Below are 27,917 nucleotides of genomic sequence, written 5' to 3'. Positions count from 1 at the left end.
ACATGACTGGCCATAAACCATTTTTCTTTCATATTACAATTTAGGGAATAGATATAATGGCAGTCATGGATCTTAATTTCATATTAATTTGCATACTATTCATCTTTTATCAATTTTTTTAAGAAATACATATAACTACAGTCATAAATCATAATTTCGTATTTTATTTGAATAAACATGACTGGTCATAAACCATTAATCTTTCATGAAACAATTTAAGGAATGCATATATTTGCAGTCAGAGATCATAATTTTGTATTAATTTGCACTAACATGACTAGTCATAAACCATACATCTGTTATAAAACTATTTAATGAATACATATAATGGCAGTCATAAATCATAATTTCGTATTAATTTGCATTAACTATTCATCTTTTATGAAAACAATTTTAAGTAATACATATAACTACAGTCATAAATCATAATTTTGTATTTCATTTGAATAAACATCACTGGTCATAAACCATTAATCTGTCATGAAACAATATAAGGAATGCATATATTTGCAGTCAGAGATCATAATATCGTATTAATTTGCACTAACATGACTAGTCATAAACCATACATCTGTTATAAAACTATTTAAGCAATACATATAATGGCAGTCATAAATCATAATTTCGTAATATATTGCATAAACTATTCATCTTTTATGAAAACAATTTTAAGTAATACATATAACTACAGTCATAAATCATAATTTTCTATTTCATTTGAATAAACATGACTGGTCATAAACCATTAATCTTTCATTAAACAATATAAGGAATGCATATATTTGCATTAAGAGATCATAATTTGGTATTAATTTGCACTAACATGACTAGTCATAAACCATACATCTGTTAAAACTATTTAAGCAATACATATAATGGCAGTCATAAATCTTAATTTCGTATTCATTTGCATAAACTAATCATATTTTATAAAACAATTAACTATCAATGTGGGCAAAACACTGAACCCCTAAGAAACTTTTCATGGTTGACACTGCTATAGGCGTGTAAGTGTGAAGCATGGTGTTGGGAAATCGTAAGTGACTTGAAAAGCGCTATAAAATACATTCCGTTGACTCGTCAATGTTTTTCTGCTTTTATTTTCTTAACAAAGCGGAAATGCGAGTGAGAGCATTTCTGCGACGGTTTCAACTGGGAGCGAGGAGACCGAGAGGAGCGAAACACGCGCAAGGGAAGCACGCAAATCTTTCCCTTTTTCGCATTTTATCTGCTTTTTTTCCCTTTCTCGCCTGTAAAAAAGTTAACCGGCTCTAAATATTTATTTTCTAAAAGTCATTTTCCTTTTTGACATCTTTTTTTTCTCCTCCGACTGGAAATAATTCAATTCTCGATTGGCGTCAGTTGCGGATCTGCTCTCTTTGTTTTTTTGCAAGCTTGCCGTTTTTCAGACTGGCGACCGGTTCCGATCCACGTTGAGGTCTGCAAGTGGACCCTCTCCCGAACCGAGGGGCCCAAAACCCAGCAGGTACGTGCACAAAATGACCCCCTTTATTGTGAAATTTTACAGAGGCCATATGATAATGAACGTTACAAGAAGTCTCCACAAGTTAGAAATAATGCTCGATATATCGGTCATTTGGGGGGCAGGTTTTGCGGGGAGTTGCAGGGGCGTTACGAGGGGTGGGCGCTGTAACGCTCTGCCCACCCAAAGAGAAGTGGAAAAAAGTGGTGCAATAAAAAGATTAAAATAAAATATAAAAAAGGAGAAGAGGAAGAAAAACACAAGGGAGAAGGAAAGAAACAAAAGGATCAAAGAAAAAGAGAAGAAGAAAAGCAAGTAAAAAGGAAAAAGGTAGCACCAAAGAAACAAAAAATGAGAAAAATGAAATAAAAAAGGAAAATAAAGAACAAAGTCAAATAAAGCAGAGGAAAAAAGTAAAGGTATAGGGGGAAAGAAACAAAAGAAGAAAAATACATAGTAAAATAAAATTTAAACTGGAAACATTGCAACAAAAAAATAAGCGCCAAAAGACAAAAACAACCTATACATTTCAAAAAAAGCTAATCGTGAAGCACAACCCCTAAAAACATTGAAAACGATGCAAAAAAGGGGGGCTCCCTATTCATTCATCTACTCAAGTAAAAGTCAAAAGTATTTTGATTTTTAAAATACTCCTAGAAGTACAAAATGTCCCAAAACTCAAGTAAAAGTAACAGAACATGCACTCCTACTCACCTCTGACCAAGACAGAACAAGAAAGTTTACTTCAGAATGCAAAAACATCGAAGCTACGACAACATAGGCTCCACGACACTACCCTGCCACATCATGTTGAAACTCTAATTGGCTGTAACTGAACAAAACATGAAAGTAGGGAACAGAGGATAGCGTTAAAATACCAGCTGATTCTATGTGAACATGAATGTAAGACACCACAAAATATGTGATAACGCTGAAAGTTACTGAACAAAACATGAAAGGTTGAGGATTGAGGGAACACACGCACACACAGATGAAACAACAGCATCACGCCCCAACACCAACTAGCCCTAAAAGAAAGAAACATGAATGTAAGACACCACAAAATATGTGGGAAGACTGGAAGTTACCGAACAAAACATGAAAAGTTGAAGATTCAGGGAACACACGCACACACGGATGAAACAACTGCATCATGCCCCAACACCAACTAGCCCTAACTGAACGAAACATGAATGTAAGACACCACAAAATATATGAAAAGACTGGAAGTTACTGAACAAAACATGAAAAGTTGAGGATTGAGGGAACACACACACACAAGGATAAAACAACTGCATCATGCCCTAACACCAACTAGCCCTAACTGAACGAAACATGAATGTAAGACACCACAAAATATGTGAGAAGACTGAAATTTACTGAACAAAACATGAAAAGTTGAGGATTGAGGGAACACACGCAGACACGGATGAAACGACTGCATCATACCCCAACACCAACTAGCCCTAACTGGACAAAACCTGAATGTAAGACACCACAAAATATGTGAGAAGACTGAAATTTACTGAACAAAACATGAAAAGTTGAGGATTGAGGGAACACACGCACACACGGATGAAACAACTGCATCATGCCCCAACACCAACTAGCCCTAACTGAACGAAACATGAATGTAAGACACCACAAAATATGTGAGAAGACTGAAATTTACTGAACAAAACATGAAAAGTTGAGGATTGAGGGAACACACGCAGACACGGATGAAACGACTGCATCATACCCCAACACCAACTAGCCCTAACTGAACAAAACCTGAATGTAAGACACCACAAAATATATGAGAAGACTGGAAGTTTCTGAACAAAACATGAAAAGTTGAGGATTGAGGGAACACACACAAACACACACGGATGAAACGACTGCATCATACCCCAAAACCAACTAGCCCTAACTGAACAAAACCTGAATGTAAGACACCACAAAATATGTGAGAAGACTGAAATTTACTGAACAAAACATGAAAAGTTGAGGATTGAGGGAACACACGCACACACGGATGAAACAACTGCATCATGTCCCAACACAAACTGGCTAAAACTGAACAAAACATGAAAATAAGACACCACAAAATATGTGAGAAGACTGAAAGTTACTGAACAAAACATGAAAAGTTGAGGATTGAGGGAACACATGCACACACGGATGAAACAACTGCATCATGCTCCAACACAAATTGCCCTAAATGAACGAAACATGAATGTAAGACACCACAACATATGGGAGAAGACTGGAAGTTACTGAACAAAACATGAAAAGAAGACGACTCAGAATATGTTGGGACACATTTCCTAATGGAACAAAACATGAAAGGAAGACAATGCAGGATATGTTGGGACACTGATTATATCTACCTGAACAAAACATGAGAGGAATACAACGCAGGGTATGTTGCAAACTTAGCTCTAACTAAACAGAATATGAAAAAAAAAATGACACAGAATATGTTGGGACACATTTCCTAATGGAACAAAACATGAAGGAAGACAATACAGGATATGTAGGAACATTCTTTAGCTCTAACTGAAAACAACATGAAAGGGGACAACACAAGATAACAGATTGAAAACATGAAAAAATACAACACAGGATATATTGGGAAAACTACCTCGAACAGAACAAAACATGAAATGAAGACAATCCAGTATGTGTCGGAAGACTAAGTCACTCTAAATAAACAAAACATTAAAGATATAAATCATGAGATATGTTGGAATTCCAACAGGTGATAATTGAACAAAACCTGGATGAAAGAGGAGGCAGGAAATATTCTCACTTGTGGATAAAAGACATACAAAACGTTCCAGCTCTAACAGCACAAAACATGAAAGGAAGGCAACACAAGTAATATTCCCACACGACTACAGAATGAGCACTGTGACAATGAGACCAAGAAATATCATGAAGCATTCTTATTCTAACTAAAAGAAACTTGAAAGTAGAAAACACAGAATACATTGCAACACTAACCTGAACTGAACCAAACATGAAAGGTATACATCTTATATGTTGGAATTCCAACTAGTGATAATTGAACAAAACCTGGATGAAAGAGAAGGCAGGAAATATTCTCACTTGTGGATAAAAAACAAAACAAACGTTCCTGCTCTAACAGCACAAAACATGAAAGGAAAGCAACACAAGTCATATTCCCACACGACTACAGAATGAGCGCTGTGACAATGAGACCAAGAAATATCATGAAGCATTCTTATTCTAACTAAAAGAAACTTGAAAGACAGAAAGACAGAATACATTGCAACACTAACCTGAACTGAACCAAACATGAAAGGTATGCATGTTATATGTTGGAATTCCAACTAGTGATAATTGAACAAAACCTGGATGAAAGAGAAGGCAGGAAATATTCTCACTTATGGATAAAAAAACAAAACAAACGTTCCTGCTCTAACAGCACAAAACATGAAAGTAAGGCAACACAAGTAATATTCCCACACGACTACAGAATGAGCGCTGTGACAATGAGACCAAGAAATATCATGCAGCATTCTTATTCTAACGAAAAGAAACTTGAAAGACAGAAAGACAGAATACATTGCAACACTAACCTGAACTGAACCAAACATGAAAGGTATGCATGTTATATGTTGGAATTCCAACTAGTGATAATTGAACAAAACCTGGATGAAAGAGGAGGCAGGAAATATTCTCACTTGTGGATAAAAAACATACAAAACGTTCCAGCTCTAACAGCACAAAACATGAAAGGTAGGCAACACAAGTAATATTCCCACACGACTACAGAATGAGCGCTGTGACAATGAGTACAAGAAATATAATGCAGCATTCTTATTCTAACGAAAAGAAACTTGAAAGTAGAAAACACAGAATACATTGCAACACTAACCTGAACTGAACCAAACATGAAAGGTATGCATGTTATATGTTGGAATTCCAACTAGTGATAATTGAACAAAACCTGGATGAAAGAGGAGGCAGGAAATATTCTCACTTGTGGATGAAAAACATACCAAACGTTCCAGCTCTAACAGCACAAAACATGAAAGTAAGGCAACACAAGTAATATTCCCACACGACTACAGAATGAGCGCTGTGACAATGAGACCGAGAAATATCATGCGGCATTCTTATTCTAACGAAAAGAAACTTGAAAGTAGAAAACACAGAATACATTGCAACACTAACCTGAACTGAACCAAACATGAAAAGTATGCTTGTTATATGTTGGAATTCCAACTAGTGATAATTGAATAATTGAACAAAACCTGGATGAAAGAGGAGGCAGGAAATATTCTCACTTGTGGATAAAAATCATACAAAACGTTCCAGCTCTAACAGCACAAAACATGAAAGAAGGAAACACAAGTAATATTCTCACACGACTACAGAATGAGCGCTGTGACAATGAGACCGAGAAATATCATGCGGCATTCTTATTCTAACGAAAAGAAACTTGAAAGACAGAAAACACAGAATACATTGCAACAGGAACCTTAACTGAACCAAACATGAAAGTAAGACGAGATACTGTAATGGACTATATTTTGAAACTGTTCAATTTCACTGGGAGTACCAAAACGCAGAACACGAAAGTACAAAAAGTACAGAACACAGAAATTTGGATATTTTCTCTTCAGTATTTCCCACTCGCAAAATAATGACGGAAATTGTGATTTCCCTGGCATCCCGTTTTCCGGATATTGTCTCGCCGACTCCGGCCGAGCGTTATCCGTCGCCATGGCGACGAGCTTCTTTGTTGCCAATGGGAATTTCTGGTGAATCATCGGAATCCCCAAAAATAAAAATAAATTTGTGAATCGGGCTCTGACGAGGCAGAATGCTTTGTAGACAAATACAAAGTGGGTGGCGGGCTGTGCATTCTACACCTAGGCCTTCAGTAGCTTGATTCAACCCTCAAGCAGGGTTGGGTAGGGTTACTTTAACAGGATTACATTCAATTACTTTTGGATTACTCCAATACCAAATATGCTAATAAAAGACAAAAGAAACTAAATATGAATCAAATGATGACTCACAACACGTGGTAAGCTTTCTCTCCTGGCTTTGATCTCTTTGATCTCCGGCAAAACGAACATAAAATGCAGGGTTGGGTAGGGTTACTTTAACTGGATTACTTTCAATGGCTTTTGGATTACTCCAATACCAAATATGCTAATAAAAGACAAAAGAAACTAAATCTGAATCAAATGATGACTCACAACACGTGGTAAGCTTTCTCTCCTGGCTTTGATCTCTTCATCCCTGGCAAAACTAACATATAATGCGACAGAAACAAAATGAAGATAAATCCAACATCAAAGCCAGGAGAGAAAGCTTACCACGTGTTGTGAGTCATAATTGTATTCATATTTAGTTTCTTTTGTCTTTTATTAGCATATTTGGTATTGGAGTAATCCAAAAGTCATTGAAAGTAATCAAGTTAAAGTAACCCTACCCAATCCTGGTTCTCGTTTGCCCGCATCCCTGCGTCCTAGACGCATTATTTTTACTGGGGACGCATTTTGTCAAATCAACGTGCGTCCCCAGGACGTAACTTTTTTGACACCAAATTGTCATTATTACTCGATTACTTTTTTTGACAAAGATTTACCGCACTTTTTGTAAGGCAGATCCGACATTGTTGTTTTGGTCTCGTGCCGATCTCGGCAAACGAGATCTCGTCCCTTCGAGATGACGTCATTGTTTTGGCCGTTGTCGAGTGAAAGAGAAGTATGCCTCTGGAAAAACGGTTAGTATTAGGTGAAAATCAACAAAAAATCGGTAATTTCTTCAGTGTCGGTAATAAGTCGAAACATAACACAGAAAGTGGTAACAACGGCAATAATTCCGGCTTGAAAAAACGGCGGAGAAATTCTTCAGAAGATCGCAGAGGCAAGGAAAACACGCGTGTTGAAGCGAACGATTCGACGAAAGAAAATAAACAAAAGAATACTAGCAAGAAAACGACTTTTTTGCCCAAATGGACTAAATTATTTTCCTGGTGATGCTATGAGAAGGATGATAATGGATTGGACCTTGAGAAGGCATTACAACTATGGCGGGACAGGAAACCACGAAGAATATATGAACTGAAAAATCTGAAGCGATAACTGCTTTGTATTACCAATTAACTGTGATGATTAAAACTCAATGAAAATATAGATTAATATAATTATTTCAGCAATAATATTTTGTATAATGTACAATATTGTTATAAACTGAAAAATCTTGAAGTGATAACTGATTTGTATTACCAATAAACTGTGATGATTAAAACTGAATGAATATATAGATTTATATGGTATATTTGTTGCCGATTTACAATTTCAACCTCGATAACACTAAATTTTGGGGACCCATAGATCTCTGTTGGGACCCATCACTTTTCACTTTTAATGCCCTCCAGCCAATCATAATTTGTGAAACCTGTGACGTTACCAAGGCCTGCTAGCAGGCGCTGACCCCACCGACTTGAAATCTGATTGGTTAAACCAGAGGGTCTCAAATAGTAGGGCACTGGGAGACTCTTCAGGTAATCTTTTTTGTGACTTTAACAAATCAAGTCTATTGCACATATACGACCATAGGGGGCAGTGGTGTTCTCAGTGGCAGAATGTTTACATTTAGCCTCCGCGCAGTGCAAAAAATATAGGCATTGAGTATGAAGTGTAAACAAGAAGTCTAACAGGACACCCTATGAAAAAAAATACACAAATGCAGAGACCAGCAACCTTGCGTGATTGCTATTTTAAAAATTTGGCAGCGGACAGCATGATGCCGAATGAATGAAGCTGTCACATAGACATTACAACCTGATAACGCTGATAAGACGCTTGAGTTTTTCTTCAACGAAAATAAGCCGAAAGGGGAGTAGGGGGGTGATAGAAAATAATTGAGAAGCACTGATGTTGGGTTACATGGCCTTCAGGATTTTTTGTGAAGGCCTCCTGGTAGATTTCTGACACTGACAAGAAGTAATGGCTGAAATATGATTTGTTAAATGCTTCAATATGATATCACTCATTTGGAAGCAGCAAAACCAGGGAGAAGCAATGAAAGGAAGCTGTCAGACGATTATTATTAGCATGACGTGATTCAGATATCTTTTAGGCCAGCAGAGAAAGCTTTGCAGGCCCTGACAGCTTATTACTGTACAAAATGTGTTTTGCGCTTCCTGGGAGCGTGGTAGCTTGCGCGATCTCAGCCTATCAAGAGCTGAAGTCTTTTTTGGAGCGGTTTTTGTTTGTTTCCCAGCGAGGAACTATTGTAGGTGAGGCAGGGCCAGCCCCCGCCTACACATCCTGCAGGGAGGGGCGAGGCATGAGGCAGAACGAGGCATGAGGCCCTCTCACTTGCTGGTCTTTCCTCCTCCAGAGCCACAATAACTTCATCTCAGATTCCTTTTCGACGTTTTTTAACGAGTGGACGGGTTGACGGCTCTCATTTTTGGGCAGTCGAAAGGTTAGAAGGAAAACATTTATATTGTATCTCTTTTTGGTGCTATTATTTACCAGTTTGAACCGTTTTTTCTATAGAAGTCAATGCACAACTTGGTCGTGTCTCCTCTCTACTTCTTCAGAATGTGTGTGAGGCACTGGAGGGCTTAGCCTCACTGAGATTCTAAGCATTTCTGTTTCTCACTAGAATTTTGATTTTCTATAGAAGTAGTTCATTATGATAATCTAATAGCTCAGCTTGGTTGTGTTTCCTCTCGACTTGGTTGTGTCTCCTTTCTACCTCTTCATAACGTGCACGAGGCACCGGAGAGCTTGGCTAAGATAAGATTCTAATCGTTTATGTTCCTTGTTAGAATATATTTTGGTTTTCTTTTCAAGTAATAGCACAACTTGGTCATGTCTCCTCTCTGCTTCTTCGAAATGTGTGCGACGCACTGGAGAGCTCAGCCTCACTGATATTCTAAGCATTTCTGTTTCTCACGAGAATTTTGATTTTCTACAGAATAGCTCAGCTTGGTTGTGTCTCCTCTCGACTTGGTTGTGTCTCCTTTTTACCTCTTCATAATGTGCACGAGGCACCGGAGAGCTTGGCCAAGATAAGATTCTAATCATTTATGTTCCTCATTAAAATATATTTTGATTTTCTTTACAAGTAACAACACAACTTGGTCATGTCTCCTCTCTACCTCAATACAATGTGTGTGAGGCACTGGAGCGCTTCGCCTCACTAAGATTCCAAGCATTTCTGTTCCTTGTTTGAAAATATTTTGATTTTCTTTACAAGTAATAGCTTAGCTTTGTGTTGTGTCTCCTCTTTTCTCTTTTATGATGTGCACGAGGCACTAGAGAGCTTGGCCAAGATAAGATTCTAAGCAATAACGTTCTTCTTTACAATATAATTTGATTTTTTTACAAGTAATAACACAACTTGGTCATATCTCCTCTCTACCTCCAAACAACGTGTGTGAGGCACTGGAGAGCTTAGCCTCACTAAGATTCCAAGCATTTATGTTACTCAGTTAGAATATAGTTTGATTTTCTATACAAGTAATAGCTTAACTTGTTGGTTGTGTGTCCTCTTTTCTCCTTCATAATGTGAACGAGACACCAGAGAGCTTGGCAAAGATAACATTCTAAGCAGTTATGTTCCTCTTTACAATATACTTTGATTTTCTTTACAAGTACATAACTTGGTCATGTCTCCTCACCACCTCAACACAATGTGTGTGAGACACTGGAGAGCTTAGCCTCACTAAGATTCAAAGCCTTTCTGTTCCTCGTTTGAATATATTTTGGTTTCCTTTACAAGTAATAGCACAACTTGGTCATGTCTCCTCTCTACCTCCAAACAACGTGTGCGAGGCACTGGAGAGCTTAGCTTCACTAAGATTCAAAGCCTTTCTGTTCCTCGTTAGAATATAGTTTGATTTTCTATCCGAGTAATAGCTTAACTTGGTTGTGTCTCCTCTTTTCTCCTTCATAATGTGCACGAGGCACTGGAGAGCTTCGCCTCACGAAGATTCCAAGCATTTCTGTTCCTCGTTAGATCATAGTTTGATTTTCTCTACATGTAATAGCACTACTTGGTCATTTCTCCTATCTACCTGTAAACAATGTGTGTGAGGCACTGGAGAGCTTAGCCTCAAGAAGATTCCAAGCATTTCTGTTCCTCGTTAGAATATATTTTGGTTTCCTTTACAAGTGATAGCACAACTTGGTCATGTCTCCTCTCTACAACGTGTGTGAGGCACTGGAGAGCTTCGCCTCACTAAGATTCCAAGCATTTCTGCTCCTTGTTAGAATATGTTTTGATTTTCTATACAAGTAATAGCTTCTTAATCTCCAGAAGCAAGATTTGATCAGTTATCCTATTGGTACAAAAATATTGTTAACGTAACTTAAACCGGGTTGCTTTGCTGCTTCAGGACCAGGACAATTTGTGGTCCGTTAAGGTCAATGTTCATGACTCCATTTTAAGAAAGACACTAGCAAAAAATGGCATCTGCGTCAGAGTTCCCAGGCAAATAGCACTGCTGTCACATAATAACCCGTCTCACATGTGCCAAAAAGCATCTTGATCAATGTTCCCTGTAATTTTCCTTACGGGTCTGAGCCTTCACACAAAGTGAGTGAGCAACGCTTGATACAACACTGAGCAACAGCAATCCCAAGTGTGGCAATATAATTAATTATCAAACATGTCCAAAACTTGACATCAACTTACATTTTGCTGAGTTTTTGGCAATGCAAAATGATTTTTCTCTTTTGAATGAATTGACTCATGTATGATTGCCTACAAACGTCGTTTGTTCTTACAATTCTTTCACAAGATATCCATTTCTTTTTATTTCCTGATATATTTTGTCGCATAATATTAACATTTTTGGGGGCTTATTGAGTCGGTTGTAAGATACAGTACTGTACTTAATCACATTTTTTAGTGGAAGGACAATGTTGGCAACAAGATTCACTTGATATCATTGGAAATTATTGGAATGCAACACAAACTTTTTATTCTTTTTTTTTTTTTACTTTTTTTTAAATTCCTTAAAAAAATCTCATTTGTGTTTATTTTTTCCGTGCTGTTACTTTTTTCTTTTTGTTCTCTATTTACTTTTCTTTACTTTGTTTCTTTCTTTTCTTTTTTTCTGGCTTTTTTCTAAATTTTTCCTTCTTTTTTTCTCTTCCTTTTGTTTCTCTTTTTCTCAGCTTTTCACTACTTTTTCATTTTGGTATTTTTTTCTTTTTTGTTCTATTCCCCCCTTCCTTTAAGTCATTTTGTGCATAATCTTACATAATATTTGGTCATGTTGGGATGAAAGAAGCAAAAACAACCCGAAGAGCCGTTTAGGACCCGAAAGAGCTGGTTCCTTTTAGTGAGTCGAGCCGAAGAAGCCGGTTCTCGAAAAACTCTACTGAAATGAAATTTATATAGCGCTTTTCAAGCCAATGACTTCCCAAAGCGCTTTACAATGTGCTTCACATTTCCCAATAGCGGCCGTGATCTGTGCAGCCATGTAAGGCGCTAACCTGCTTATTAGGGGTTTTGGGGGTTCAGTGTCTTACCCAAGGACACTTCGACATGTAACACGGACAAGCCGGGATTCGAACTGGGATCCCTTAATCCTAAGACGATCGCTCTACCTCCTGAGCTACTGCCGTCCCAACTAACTTTACTCAACTTCGTTCTACTTCGACTCGACTTCAAAATACCGCATTTAGGACACAATGCCAGGGGAACCTGTGTACTTTTACCTTCATGCACTGTAACTTTGACTTAAGTCGCTTCCTAATTCGTAATTTTGAGCCCCGATTTTTGTGCGCCGGCTAGATTTTCTTGTGCGCCGAGAATGTGCGAGCAGTGCGCAATTGCTTAGAGGGAACACTGATCTTGATTATCCTCAAAACCTTTTGAGAAACATTTATAGGGAAATGCATGTTTTCTAGTAAAACTACGAAAATTGAGGTGCTCTCGGGGGGGGGGGGGGGTAACTTTCAGTCCCCTGAATTATCCGAAGTTGTTATTCAGAGTTCATGTTTTGACCTTATACCCGTTTGGTGATCGGTTATTTTCAGCGATGTCGGCCGCGCTGCCCAGGACTTTGGGCGAGCTGCAACTCTACCGGATCCTGCAGCGCGCCAACCTGCTCTACTACTACGAAGCCTTCATCCAGCAGGGCGGCGACGACGTGCAGCAGCTTTGCGAAGCGGGCGAGGACGAGTTCCTGGAGATCATGGCGCTGGTGGGCATGGCTAGCAAACCGCTACACGTGCGCCGCCTGCAGAAGGCGCTACGCGATTGGGTCACCAACCCCGCCGTCTTCAACCAACCGCTCGCCTCGCTGCCCGTCTGCAGCATCCCCGTGTACAAGATCGCCGAGGGTTCGCCGGGACCGACGCCGTCCCAGGCGCTAAAGCCCCCCGGCTCCGACGCCGGGAAACCCTCGGCCGGTTCGCCACCCCTGGACGCCCGCCCCTGGTCAGGTAACGAGCGTAGCCCGTCGCCGTCCGACCGAGGGTCGCCGTCCTCGCCCAGGGAGGGCAGCACCGAAGTTCTCGACGCGGCGGCCGTGCGTTCGGTTCTAGAGTGCGTGGAACGCATGGCGCCCAACCTGTCACGGTCCGACCCGGCCGAGGTCCGAGAGCAGCTGAAGACCAACAAGAAACTCTCCAAGATGGTAGGACACGTTTTCCAGCTGGCCGACGACGATCCTCGCAGGGAAGAGGAGATCCGCAAGTACAGCGCCATCTACGGCCGCTTCGACTCCAAGAGGAGGGACGGGAAACATCTCACGCTACATGAGGTGAGACACGATAATCAGGGTTGGGTAGGGTAACTTTACCTGGATTACTTTCAATGACAAAAAAAACTAAATATGAATCAAATGATGACTCACAACACGTGTTAAGCTTTCTCTCCTGGCTTTGATCTCTTTGATCTCCAGCAAAACGAACATCAAATGCGACAGAAACAAAATGAAAATAAATCCAAACAGCCTGCCAACATCATTTTTGCTGTTCCATGTGTTCCGTTACTCCCCAAGCCTGCACAAAATTTACCGTAAATTCCGGACTATAGAGCGCACCTGATTATAAGCCGCACCCACCACATTTTAAGAGGATAGCTGCTTTTGTGCTTACACAAGCCGCACCTGTATATAAGCCGCATGCGCCCACATTAAATCATGTAACACAATCACAAAATTAACCCAAACTCTACTTTGAGTCCCGGAATTTTAACTGCGGGGGGGTGGGGGTGGGGGGATTTGTAAGGTTTATTGTTCTATATTCTTTATCAATTATCCATTATCGGTCAAATCATAATACGCTACAAAGCCAAGGGGCCGAGACACTTGGTCTCAGCCAAGAGGCCGAGTCAAGGTCCTAGCCACAGAGCCATGCAGCGATCAGTGCGAATGCACCGTTCCCGGAGGTGCTCTGTCCACTCCACGCGATTTTAACTGAACATAAAGTACACACTTCGAAAACCCCAGCAGGTAAAATAACGGAAAATGATACCGGTACTTAAGATTTGATACAGACCTGCAGAGTCTGGGTTCCGTTAAAAGTAATCCAAGGAAAAAAAAGTGTATATTTCTAAAGGTAAGGGTGGGGAAAAAAATAAATATCCACTATTGTCTGCTGTGTCCACAAACACTCATCTTTACCGGTCCCCACTTCCCGTCATCCCCGCGTCTGTTACGCCCCTTCTTTTTAATTGGTCCGTGCAAGACTTATCAGAATAAGTGTCCAAAATAAATATAAATAAAGACATTACAAAAATATACAGTTGAAAATACATATTATACACGGTAACACATATTTACAAAGAAAGACGGTACACCGAGAGAGTTTTCAAAGCTTTAATAATAATATTATTACTTTCATCCTAAACCGTGCCTGTGAAGGGTAGCAAAACGCTACTAGCAACACGCTCGCAGCACAGGAAACCGGTCTGTTAAAAAAACACACAGCTTTAATAATAATATTATTACTTTCATCCCAAACCGTGCCTGTGAAGGGTAGCAAAACGCTACTAGCAACACGCTCGCAGCACAGGAAACCGGTCTGTTAAAAAAAACACACCATACTTGCAGAAACCACGGTAAACCGTCCTCTTCTTCCTCCTTTTAACTGACGTTATCAAAGTCGTCTTCCCCAGTATGGGACAGAGACTTTGTCATAAGTTTAGATAGAAAATAGCAGCTTGCATTGCCAACCTTACTTTCAGCGGCTAGCGTCACCCATCTTAACATGAGCAGCTACCCTAGCTAAAAAAAGCAGATAGGGACAACAACCTTATCTTTAACAGATAACCTAGCTACAAATAATAGCTGTTGTCAGCAACCTTAACATAAGCAGCTACCTTAGTTACATTACTTTTAGCGGTTGACTTAGGTAGAAAAAGCAGTTAGTATCAACAACCTTAACAGAAGCGGTTAGCTTACGTCAACAACGTTGACATCAGCAGCTAGTTAAGCTAAAAATAGCTGCGTCTCCAAGCTAAATATAGAAGCTAGTATCACCACCTTTAACATAAGTGGATAATTTAGCTAGAAACAGCAGATAGTGACAACATCCCTAACTTTAGCAGCTAACCTAGCAACAAATAGCAGCTATAGTCAACAACTTTAACATAAGCAGCTAGCTTACCTAGCTTACTTTTAGCGGCTAACTTAGGTAGAAAAAGTAGTTAGTGTCAACAAACTTATCATATAGTGCTAATTTAACTAGAAATAGCCGCTAGTATCAGACACCTTAAAATTAGCAGCTTCAACCTTAACTTTAGCAGATAACCTAGCTCCAAATTGTAGCTGTTGTCAACAACCTCAACATAAGCAGCTAGCTTAGCTAGCTTACTTTTAGCGGCTAATTTGGGTAGAAAAAGTAGTTAGTGTCAACAACCTTATCATATGGTGCTAACTTAGCTACAAATAGCACCTAGCATTAGACACCTTAATATTAGCAGCTTCAACCTTAACTTTAGCAGATAACCTAGCTCCAAATTGTAGCTGTTGTCAACAACCTCAACATAAGCAGCTAGCTTAGCTAGCTTACTTTTAGCGGCTAATTTGGGTAGAAAAAGTAGTTAGTGTCAACAACCTTATCATATGGTGCTAACTTGGCTACAAATAGAACCTAGCATTAGACACCTTAATATTAGCAGCTTCAATCTTAACTTTAGCAGATAACCAAGGTACAAATAGCAGCTATTGTCAACAACTTTAACATAAGCAGCTAGCTTACCTAGCTTACTTTTAGCGGCTAACTAAAGTAGAAAAAGCAGTTAGTGTCAACAACCTTATCATATGGTGCTAATTTAGCTAGAAATAGCAACTAGCATTAGATACCTTAAAATTAGCAGCTTAAACCTTAACTTTAGCAGATAACCTAGCTAGAAATAGCAGCTATTGTCAACAACTTTAACATAAGCAGCTAGCTTACCTAGCTTACTTTTAGCGGCTAACTTAGGTAGAAAAAGCAGTTAGTGTCAACAACCTTATCATATAGTGCTAATTTAACTAGAAATAGCAGCTAGTATCAGACACCTTAAAATTAGCAGCTTCAACCTTAACTTTAGCAGATAACCTAGCTCCAAATTGTAGCTGTTGTCAACAACCTCAACATGAGCAGCTAGCTTAGCTAGCTTACTTTTAGCGGCTAATTTGGGTAGAAAAAGTAGTTAGTGTCAACAACCTTATCATATGGTGCTAACTTAGCTACAAATAGCACCTAGCATTAGACACCTTAATATTAGCAGCTTCAATCTTAACTTTAGCAGATGACCTAGCTAGAAATAGCAGCTATTGTCAACAACTTTAACATAAGCAGCTAGCTTACCTAGCTTACTTTTAGCGGCGAACTTAGGTAGAAAAAGCAGTTAGTGTCAACAACCTTATGATATGGTGCTAATTTAGCTAGAAATAGCGACTAGTATCTGACACGTTAAAATTAGCAGCATTAACCTTAACTTTAGCAGATAACCTAGCTCCAAATTGTAGCTATTGTCAACAACTTTAACATAAGCAGCTAGCTGAGCTAGCTTACTTAGGTAGTAAAGCAGCTAGCGTCACCAACCTTAATGTTAGTTGCTAGCTTCAGCAGCTAGCGTCACCACCCTTAACATTAGCAGCTAGCTTACTTAGAAATCACCCATTTTGATGTGTTTTTGCCGCAGCTAACGGTGAACGAGGCAGCGGCGCAGCTGTGCATGCGCGACGCGGCGCTGCTAACGCGGAGGGACGAACTTTTCGGGCGAGCGCGGCAGATTTCACGAGAGGTCACGTACAAATACACGTACCGCACCAGCAAGTAAGACCCGCCGCCATTTGCAATACGAACTTCATTTCCCACAATGCTAAGCGCCACGCCATCACAGGTCTCGCTGCGGGGAACGAGACGAGCCCTCGCCCAAGAGGATCAAAACCGAGGTTAGTTTTCACTTCCGGATTTTGCCCGCCACAATAAAATATACCGCCACAATAAAATAAAATAGTCTAATTTTGAAGTATTTTTACTATTTATTTTACGATATATTTATATTTATCCATTTAAATTATAGACTTCATTATTTCATAATTCCCTCAGGAAAAAGTAGTATATATATTATAACGAATATTTTATTCATATTTTGTTTTTACCAATATACTAAAATAAGATTTTCTTTTAATTTTACTCAGTTTTTGAATATTTTTAACATATTTTCAGACATATTCCATACTCCTATTTTCAGATGTATTATTGGATATTTTTAGACTTTTTTTCTTAAGTCAAATCAAATGAACCATTATTTAAGAACTTTTTTCATTTTTCATTTATAATTCTAATTATTTTATAATACATACTTGATTCATATATAGTATTTTTATAAATATTACCTAAAAGGAGCATTTTTTTGCCATAACAGATAAATTCAGTATTATTTTCCTTACTATGTACAGGATTTATTTATATTTATATTTGTTTCTTCAGTAATATCGTAAGTGTTTTTTAGATAAGAGTAATATATATTTTTATTTATAATATATTCTTTATATTATTTATTCTTTTATTTGTTTACAGAAATAAATATTATCTGACATTTGCCATATCAGTTAAATTCATATCAGTATGATTTTTCTTATTTAACTGTATATCTAATTATTAATCTTTATTTTTTAATAAAGATTACTATATATTTCTAATATATACTTTTTTTTGTTTTTTTTACTGACATATTATAAATAATATGACTTAAAAGGAGTAAATAATGTGTTGTATCAGATAAGTTCATTTGAAGTATTTTTTTTCACTTTTGTTTTAGAATAAAAAAACTTATACTACTATTGGCAGAAAATATAATACTTATCTTGCTTATTTTACTGTATATTTATTTATATGTATAATTATACTTAGGAAAATCTTAAATACAATTATTTTTAAATCATTTTTAGATTTAAAAAAAGCCTACGATATCTATATCTATGCTACTATATCTATCTATCTATCTATCTATCTATCTATCTATCTAGACATCTAGACATCTAGACATCTATCTATCCATCTAGACAACTATCCATTTATCTAGATATCTAAACATGTAGACATCTATCTATCTAGACATCTATCTATCTAGAAATCTAGACATTTATCCAGACATGTAGACATCTATCTATTTATCTAGACATCGAAACATCTAGACATCTATCCATCTAGACATCTATCTAGAAATCTAGACACCTATCTATCCATCTAGACATCTATCTAGAAATCTAGACATCTAAACATCTAGACATCTATCGATCTAGACATCTATCTACCTAGAAATCTAGACATTTATCTAGACATCTAGACATCTATCTATTTATCTAGACATCGAAACATCTAGACATCTATCCATCTAGACATCTATCTAGAAATCTAGACACCTATCTATCCATCTAGACATCTATCTATTTATCTAGACATCTAAACATCTAGACATCTATCGATCTAGACATCTATCTACCTAGAAATCTAGACATTTATCTAGACATCTAGACATCTATCTATTTATCTAGACATCAAAACATCTAGACATCTAGACATCTATCTATCCAGACATCTAGACATCTATCTATCCATCTAGACATCTATCTATTTATCTAGACATCTAGACATCTATCTATCTAGAAATCCAGACATCTGTCTAGACATCTATCTATCTATCTATCTAGACATCAAAACATCTATCTATCTAGGCATCTAGACATCTAGTCATCTAGACATCTATCTATCTAGACATCTATCTATCTAGAAATCTAGACATCCATCAGGACATTTAGACATCTATCTATCTATCTCTCTAGGCATCTAGACACCTAGACATCTATCTATCTTCTATCTACACATCAATGCATCTATCTATCTAGACATCCATCTATTTATCTAGACATCTAAACATCTAATAATAATAATAATAATAATTTCCTTGTATTGTCATTCTGTGTAACAATGTACACAGAACGAAATGTCGATTGCATCTGACCCGATGCAGCCGCAGCCAAGAGAGGGCGCCGCCGACCACTTTTTAAGTCTTAGGAATGACTCGGCCGGGGCGCGAACCCGAACCTAGACATCTATCCATCTAGAAATCTAGACACTTATCTATCTAGACATCAATACATCTATCTATCTAGACATTTATCTATCTAGTCATTTATCAATCTAGACATCTAGACATCTATCTAGACATTTATCTATCTGTCTCTCTCTTGATCTAGATATACTGTAATATCTTTTTCAGGAGAACTTGTTCGACCTGCAGGAGGCGCTGCAGGCCATCCACATGAGGCAGGAAATGCTCCGGGAGCAGCTGGCCTGCGCCAAATCCAAAGGCGATCAAAGTATCGGACGCAATCTGCAGGTATTTCCTGGCGATTTTCATCTCCAAGTACCTTCAATATCCTAAAGCACATTGCAAAAACATTTTTAATAGATATAGACGTGTATTTGCTAACTTTTTCCATTTATCGTTATTCTGAATACTAGAAAAAGAGCGATTCGGTGGGGGACAATGAATAAAGAAATTGTCTAGGTCACCAGGAAGGTCTTGATGGGCTAAAATTTGTACCCAATGTGGTCCCCTGGTGACTCCACCCCTGATTTAGGCTGAAAGTGGCGGACAAAACCTTCGCCCGCATGTGAAAGTCTTGCCTTGCTAGCATTTTTGCTGTGTTCAGATGCAGCTCGAGCGCCTCCTGGCGAGACAAATGGAAATCCTGCAGGACGCGGCCGTCCAGGAGCGTCTTCAGGCGCTCGATTGGACCATTCCCACCGTGGCCTTCAAGTACCTCGCCCACAACGGCACAGCGGACGCCACCAAGGACGCCAACAAGGACGCTCAAGGTCGGACCAAAGAAAAGGCCTTTTCCTCTCGCTCTACTTTTTAAAAGACAGCAAAACAAAAAAAAAAGGAGTGGGAGAGAGCGTTCCCACTTTTGTCTCCCAGGCCTGTCTCGTCTCGTCATCCCACGTCTTGTCTCATGTTCCCACAATGCACCTGGAATTAAGACGCCCACGCTTGTTTTCCCTTCCAGCCATTTGTCTTGGGGGCTCTCTGTCTTTTCTCCCCTCTCTTTTTAACTTTCTCTCTCTCCCTCTCTCTCTCTCTTTCTCTCTATTTATTTATTTCTCTATCAATGTTTTAATTGTTTTCCCCCGAGATTTATTTTTCTCTCTCTCTCTCTCTATCACTTTTTCTCATTATTAATATCCATCTTTTTCACTCCCTTCCTCTCTTTCTCTTATTTTGTCCCTCTCCTTCACTTTCTTTTTCTCTGTAGAGCTTTCTGTCTCTTTTGCCTGGTGGCAGGTTCTCTCTATCTCTTTCCCTCTTTCTCTCTCTCTCTCTCTCTCTCTCTCTCTCTTTTCTTTTTCACACTGTCTTGCTTCTTGTCTTACTTTATCTCTCCCTATCTCCCTCTTTCTTGTGCTGTCACTTCTTCTCCCTTTTATTCACTCTCTGTCTGTTTATCTCTTTATCTCCATAGCCGATTTTTTTCTTTCACCCTCCCCACCTCTATCTCTTTCCCATTCTAGCTCTCTCTCTTTCTCTCTTTGCTTCACTCTCCCCTAAACTCTCTCTCTCTGCCTCTTTCTTTCACTTTTCTCACTTATGCTCTTTTACTCTTTCTCTCTCTTTCTTTCTCTCTCTCCTTCCTTCACTCTCCCATAAACTCTCTCTCTGCCCCTTCCTTTCACTTTTCTTCCTCTCTATCTCTCTCTCCGTCTCTCTCTCTCTCTTTCTTTCTCTCTTTCTCTCTCTTTTTTTCACACTCTCTCTTGCTTCTTATCTTCCTTTATGCCTCCTTATCTCCTTCTTTCTTGTGCTGTCACTTCTTCTCCCTTTTATTCACTCTCTCTGTTTATCTCTTTATCTCTGTAGCCCCTTTTTTCTTTCACCCTCCCCACCTCTATCTCTTTCCCATTCTAGCTCTCTCTCTTTCTCTCTTTCCTTCACTCTCCCCTAAACTCTCTCTCTCTCTGCCTCTTTCTTTCACTTTTCTTATTTATACTCTTTTTCTCTTTCTTTTTATTTTTCTCTCTCTTTACTCTTTCCCATTCTCTCTCTCTGCCTTTTTCTTTCTCTTTTCCTACTCAGACTCTTTTTCTCTTTCTCTCTCTCTCTCTCTTAATCTTTTTCTCTCTCTTTCCTTCAGACTCCCCTTCTCTCTCTTTATTTATCTCTTGCTCTCTTTTCTTCATTCACCCCCAAACTCTCTCTCTGCCTCTTTCTTCCTCTTTTCTTACTGATACTCTTTTTCTCTTTCACTCTCTCTCTTTCTTTTTCTCTCTCTTTCCTTCACTCTCCCCTTCTCTCTCTATATCTCTCTTGCTCTCTTTTCTTTACTCTCCCCCAAACTCTCTCTCTGCCTCTTTCTTTCTCTTTTCTTACTGATACTTTTTTCTATATCTTTCTTTCTCTCTGTTTCATTCACTCTCCCCTTCTCTTTCTCTATTTCTCTCTTGCTCTCTTTCCTTTACTCACCCCCAAACTCTCTCTCTGCCTCTTTCAATTTTCCTACTTAGACTCTTTTCTCTTTCTCTCTCTCTTTTTCTTTTTCTCTCTCTTTCATTCAGTCTCCCCTTCTCTCTCTTTATTAATCTCTTGCTCTCTTTTCTTTATTCACCCCCAAACTCTCTCTCTCTCTGCCCCTTCATTTCACTTTTCTTACGTATACCCTGTTTCTGTTTCTCTCTCTTTCTTTCCTTCACTCTCCCCTTCTCTCTCTATTTCTCTCTTGCTTTCCTTCCTTTAATCGCCCCCAAACTCTCTCTGTGCCTCTTTCTTTCTATTTTCCTACTGATACTCTTTTTCTCTTTCTCTTTCTCTCTCTCTCTCTCTTTCACTCTTTCTCTGTCTTTTTTACTTAAAACCAGTTTTATTCTTGTGGACAAACTGGAGGTTTTCTTTCCGGTTTTTGACGGCGCCCGTATGTCCCTCAGACGAGCGAGCGTTGAACCTCCGAGCGCCGAGCCAAAAGATTGGAGAAGGGGAGCTGCCATTGGGCAAGCAGCTAGCCAATGAGCTCAAGCGTCACCACAACGAGGACACCAGGACGAAAGGTCAGTTCCGATTGGTCGACGCCGACCGTGTCCCGCCCCCCCCCCTGACACGCCCAACAAAATGTCTCCGCAGAAAACGGGACGTCGCAACGGGCCAACTTGGAAAAAAAGATCAAGTCGGAACCTGAAGATTCCTCGTAGCGCCCCCCGCTGGCCTGGAGCTCCCATGCAGGCCCAAACTGCAAACTAAGCAAGCCGCAATAGAGCCTTAAACACCGACGATGCCTCATTTTGTCTTTGTGTTTATTTCCCTACGGAAGCCTCGGAGTGCCAAAATGTCATTGATCGATATGCTAAGTATGCTAATGCTAGCAATATCTGAAAATGTTACTTTAAGTAAATATTTCCTCTTTTTTATAATTACAAACTTTTCTTTTCTAAAGTTTTGTTTAAAAAAATCAACATATTTTAAAACAGGCTGTGACTATAAAATAACTTCTTAACCTCAACAATGTGCATTAGCATTAGCATTAGCGGCAGTTGATATTGCTAAGGCTAGCATGCTAACCACCTTGAACAATGCTAATGAAAATAAGGCTAATGAAGTGATTCTAAGAACATTGGCATTAGCATAAGGCATGCTTTATGTACAACAATTTACTGTCTCAATTGAGTGCGTTATTGCTAAAGCTAGCACGCTAATCAATTCAAACACCGCTAAAGAGAACAAGGCTAATGAAGTGATGCTAAGAACATTTGCATTAGCATAAGGCATGCTTTATGTACAGCCATTTACTGTCTCCATTGAGCATCGTTATCGCTAAGGCTAACACGCTAAGTACTTCAAACACCGCTAATGCAAACAAGGATAACGAAGTGATGCCAAGAACATTGTTAACCACTTCCAAAAATGCTAATGCAAATAAGGCTAAGGAAGTGATGCTAATAACATTGGCATTAGCATAAGGCATGCTATATGTACAGCAACGTACTCTCCCCATTGAGCGTCGTTATTGCTAAAGCTAGCACGCTAAGCACTTCAAACACCGCTAATGCGAACAAGGCTAATGAAGTGATGCTAAGAATATTGGCATTAGCATAAGGCATGCTTTATGTACAGCAACTTACTCTCCCCATTGAGCGTCGTAATTGCTAAGGCTAGCACGCTAAGCACTTCAAAGACCGCTAATGCAAACAAGGCTAAGGAAGTGATGCTAAGAACATTGGCATTAGCATAAGGCATGCTTTATGTACAGCAATTTACTGTCTCCATTGAGCGTTGTTATTGCTAAGGCTAGCATGTTAACCACTTCAAAATATGCTAATGCGAATAAGGCTAACAAAGTGATGCTAAAAACATTGGCATTAGCATCAGAAATTTTTATTTACAACAATTTACTGTCTCCTTTGAGCGTTGTTATTGCTAAGGCTAGCATGTTAACCACTTCAAAATATGCTAATGCGAATAAGGCTAACAAAGTGATGCTAAAAACATTGGCATTAGCATCAGAAATTTTTATTTACAACAATTTACTGTCTCCTTTGAGCGTTGTTATTGCTAAGGCTAGCATGTTAACCACTTCAAAATATGCTAATGCGAATAAGGCTAACAAAGTGATGCTAAAAACATTGGCATTAGCATCAGAAATGCTTTATTTACAACAATTTACTGTCTTCTTTGAGCGTCGTTATTGCTAAGGCTAGCACGCTAACACTGCTAATGAGAACAAGGCTAATAAAGAGACACTAAAAAAATAAGTTCTTCGATGTGCCAATACTGAAATATTTATTCATAAAAATATTTAGAATTTTCAAATATAAGGACAACAGCCTATTTTAAGACGTTTTGAACAAAGTAGTTTAAATACATTATTAAGAACAGTATGATAGTGAGTACATCTTTCACCTTTCAGCTTGAATATCATATCGTAAAATATTTTTTTGTTTTTATTGATTTGAATTTGGCACTCGTGGGCTGCCGTAGTGTCCTTTCCTTGTCATTGACTAAAAAAGATGTCCAAACTAAAAATAAATCAATAAAACGTATGGACAAAATATCAAACATAATATCAATGGAAACGCTAACTACTTCAAACACCGCTAATGCTGACATGGCTAATGAAGCGACGCTAAGAGCATTGGTATTAGCATTAGAAATGCTTTATGTACAACAATTTACTGTCACCATTGAGCGTCCTTATTGCTAAGGTTAGCACGCTAACTACTTTGAACGCTGCTAATGCATCTGAGGCTAATGAAGGGATGCTAGGTACATTGTCATTGTTGCTAAGGCTAGCACGCTAACTACTTCAAACACCACTAATGCTAACAAGGCCAATAAAGTGACACAAAGAACATGGGAATAAGCATTAGAAATGCTTCATGTACAACAATTTATTGTCACCATTGAGCGCCCTTTTTGCTAAGGCTAGCACGCTAACCACTTCAAACATTGTTAACGCAATCGAGGCTAACGAAGTGATGCTAGGTACATCGCCATTAGCAGTAGAAATGCTTTATATACAACAATTTAATGGAACTATTGAGCATTGCTAGTTGCTAATAGCAGCCTATTAACCCCATCTAATACACTTAATTTTGTGTTCAATGACGGGACACTTTACACATTAGCATTAGCGGCAGTTGATTTAGAAACTATTTACTATAGCTTTTGAGCGTCATTATTGCTAAGGCTAATACGCTAACCACTTCAAACACCGCTCATGCTAACAAGGCTAATGAAGTGACACTAAGAGCATTGGCATTAGCATTAGAAATGCTCTACTGTCACCATTTAGCGTCCTTTTTGCTGAGGCTAGCACGCTAACTACTTCAAACACCGCTAATGCTAACAAGGCTAATAAAGTGACACTAAGAGTATTGGCATTAGCATTAGAAATGCTCTACTCGCACCATTTATCGTCCTTTTTGCTGAGGCTAGCACGCTAACTACTTCAAACACCCGGATGCTAACAAGGCTAATGAAGTTACACTAAGAGCATTGGCATTAGCATTAGAAATGCTCTACTGTCACCATTGAGCGTCCTTTTTGCTGAGGCTAGCACGCTAACTACTTCAAACACCGCTAATGCTAACCAGGCCAATAAAGTGACACGAAGAACATGGGAATAAGCATTAGAAATGCTTTATTTACAACAATTTACTGTCACCATTGAGCGTCGTTATTGCTACGGCTAGCATGCTAACCACTTCAAACACTGCTAACGCAACCGAGGCTAATGAAGTGATGCTAGGTACATCGCCATTAGCAGTAGAAATGCTTTAGGTACAACAATCTAATGTAACTAATGAGCATTGCTAATTGCTAATCACAGCCTATTAACCCCATCTTATACACTTGATTTTATGTTCAATGACGAGAAATTTTACACATTAGCATTAGCGGCAGTTGATTTACAACAATTTACTGTAGCTTTTCAGCCTCATTGTTGCTAAGGCTGTCACCATTGATCGTCCTTATTGCTGAGGTTAGCACGCTAACCACTTCGAACACCGCTAATGCTAATGCTAATGCTAATGAAGTGACGCTAAGAGCCTTGGCATTAGCCTTATAAATGCTCTATAGTCACCATTGAGCGTCCTTATTGTTTAGGCTAGCACGCTAACCACTTCGAACACTGCTAATGAGAACGAGGCTAATGAAGTGGCGCTAGGTACATCGCAATTAGCTTTAGAAATTCTTTATGTACAACAATTTAATGTACCTTTTAAGTGTCACTACTCGCTAATGCTAGCCTGCTAACCACTTTTAATACCACTAATGCTGATCTGGACACTTAGACTGCAACCATTCTGAGAGTTACTAGTTGCTAATGCTAAACTGCTAACCACGTTTAATACAGCTAATTGAATTAGCATTAGCAACATTAGAACTCTAACCATTTACTACGCTTTTGATTTCTGCTTGTCGCCAATGCTAATATTTGTTAGCGACACGCGGTTATACAAAAGTCAGTAATAACAAGTTAAGCTAATATGTTTCTAAGCTACATTATTTCACGTCCAGTGTTTTTATCTTTAGTTTGGGCATTTTGATCCCTCGTAGCCTTCAGATTAAGTCGGCTAATTTCCGGTCCACTCTTTATTTTCTAAAGACGCGGCGTTGCGCAGACTGTAAATAATTCCATGCTAGCAAATTAGCGTTAGCCTCATGTCCACCCGGGTTGTGCTACGTCAAGTGTAGATGTTTGTGTCTGTGGCGTTTATGTGCATTTAAAAAAACAAGGAATTTTTAACGTCACCGAGGGAAAGAAAGCTTTTCTCTTAACTCCAGTTTCACCCGTTAGCCGTTAGCCATAAAAACGTGATGCTAGTTCTGTGGACGCAATATTTTTGTGACGTTTTCGTGAGCGTTTAATGTTGTCTTGACACTGTGTTTGTATTCTGTTACGTGTCAACAAAACTAGTGAAAATGAAAACGGGACGTTTTCAGCTGAGACCCCCGAGATCCTCCAACCCCGCCAGGCCCAAAGCCTTGTGGATCTCTCCTCTTAAATGTAGATTAGGCTCCACCTGTTTTTTTCTTAAACACTAATATATTTTATTTGTTATACGACGCATAACATTAAACTTTATTTTTTGAACCCTATTGTATGATATATTTTTTTTCTCTTTTCCCCAAAAAACTGTTGTTTTTAGGTGATTATAGGTCTAGCCCTGATCCAAGAAGAAATTTGCCTTATTTTGGAAAATAAGAATGAATATTGTTGTTCATTTTTAAAAATAAAACTAGCCTTTTCTTATTTGATTATTTTCAAAAAAGAATCTACTTTTTTTCAACATGTTTTTAAACCTTTGGCAGTAAAGTGTGTCTGTAGCCGGGACAGGAGAGCAAAAAACGTGGTCGGGATCAGCCACGAGCCGAAAGCCAGGGGAGGAGAGTAGACGTGGTCAAGATCAAAAAACGGGTCGAAGCCGGGAGACGGACGGGAGCAAAAACAGGAGTGAGTCAGGGGTTGAAAAGCTTGCTTAGAGTAAACTGAGGTTCGCAGACGGACTGACAACAGGTGACAGAGAGACATGGGTTTAAATAGTGACAGGGAGCCAATCACCAAACGAGCGGGCACAGGTGCTTCACATCAGTAATCATGACTTGAGAGGGAAGCTAGGGGGATAGCAAAATCTGAAAAAGGAAGATTTGGGAATACCTTTAATTCAGGACCAGAACGAAGACAGGACTCACTTGCGTACGTTTATCTCAGTATTATTGGGAAGAAAGGAAAGGATTGCACACACGATCCGGTGATCCCTGGTCGCCGGAAGCAGGTCGCTCTGAAGTGTCACTTCCATGGCGAGCGATGGCGGAAAAGAACAGGTCTGTAGCCAGGACAGGAGAGCAAAAAACGTGGTCGGGATCAGCCATGAGTCGAAAGCCAGGGGAGGAGAGTAGACGTGGTCAAGATCAAAAAACGGGTCGAAGCCGGGAGACGGACGGGAGCAAAAGCAGGAGTGAGTCAGGGGTTGAAAAGCTTGCTTAGAGTAAACTGGGGTTCGCAGACGGACTGACAACAGGTGACAGATAGACGTGTCAGGGAGCCAATCAGAGTCCGAGGCAGTTGGCGCCAAACGAGCGGGCACAGGTAATCATGACTTGAGAGGGGAAGCTAGCTAGCGGGATAGCAAAATCTGAAAAAAGATTTGGGAGTACCTTTAAACAGATAGCTGGAGTGAAAAATCTTAGGAAGAGGAAGGAAGTGAAGAAGAAAGTCTGGGAAGAGAAGCTTGAATTCTTGAATGGAAGATTTGAGAGTACCTTTAAAAAAGATGGCTGGAGTGGAAGGTCTTGGAGTGGATGATCTTCGAACGAGGAGGAAATTGAAAAAAAGTCTTGGGAGGAAAGGCGAGTGAATGTCTTCAGGAATCTAAAAGAATCAGCCAGTGAGGTGGGAGCCCAGAGTATTTATTGTGACTAATTGTCTGATTTAAAGCAC

At 39.1% G+C, this 27,917-nt stretch overlaps 1 protein-coding gene across 3 annotated transcripts; it reads left to right on the top strand.

Moving 5' to 3' along the window:
• The first annotated feature begins 1,158 nt into the window (after positions 1-1,158).
• Positions 1,159-26,659, top strand: LOC148368578 (NGFI-A-binding protein 1-like). Of its 3 annotated transcripts, XR_015849941.1 has the most exons (9): positions 5,142-5,230; positions 12,517-13,244; positions 16,619-16,752; positions 16,820-16,871; positions 19,205-19,324; positions 19,641-19,806; positions 21,907-22,026; positions 22,100-25,454; positions 25,580-26,659. XR_015849941.1 is itself a non-coding variant. In XM_088330557.1 (8 exons), exons 2-8 carry the CDS (start codon positions 12,519-12,521, stop codon positions 22,165-22,167), a joined length of 1,386 nt encoding a protein of 461 aa, XP_088186683.1. In that variant the 5' UTR covers positions 1,159-1,486; positions 12,517-12,518; the 3' UTR covers positions 22,168-26,659. The 3 variants fall into 3 exon arrangements, 2 of the variants coding, with proteins under 2 accessions (XP_088186683.1, XP_088186682.1); XM_088330557.1 differs by lacking the exon at positions 5,142-5,230 and adding an exon at positions 1,159-1,486 and having other exon boundaries at positions 22,100-26,659; XM_088330556.1 differs by having other exon boundaries at positions 22,100-26,659.
• Positions 26,660-27,917: the final 1,258 nt, after the last annotated feature.

This window comes from Urocampus carinirostris, chromosome 3, assembly GCF_059441175.1.
Source record: "Urocampus carinirostris isolate Australia breed hairy pipefish chromosome 3, RoL_Ucar_1.0, whole genome shotgun sequence".
Lineage (NCBI taxonomy): Eukaryota > Metazoa > Chordata > Actinopteri > Syngnathiformes > Syngnathidae > Urocampus > Urocampus carinirostris.
Note: the sequence above shows the minus strand (reverse complement) of the source record. Positions and strands in the feature narration are given on the sequence as shown.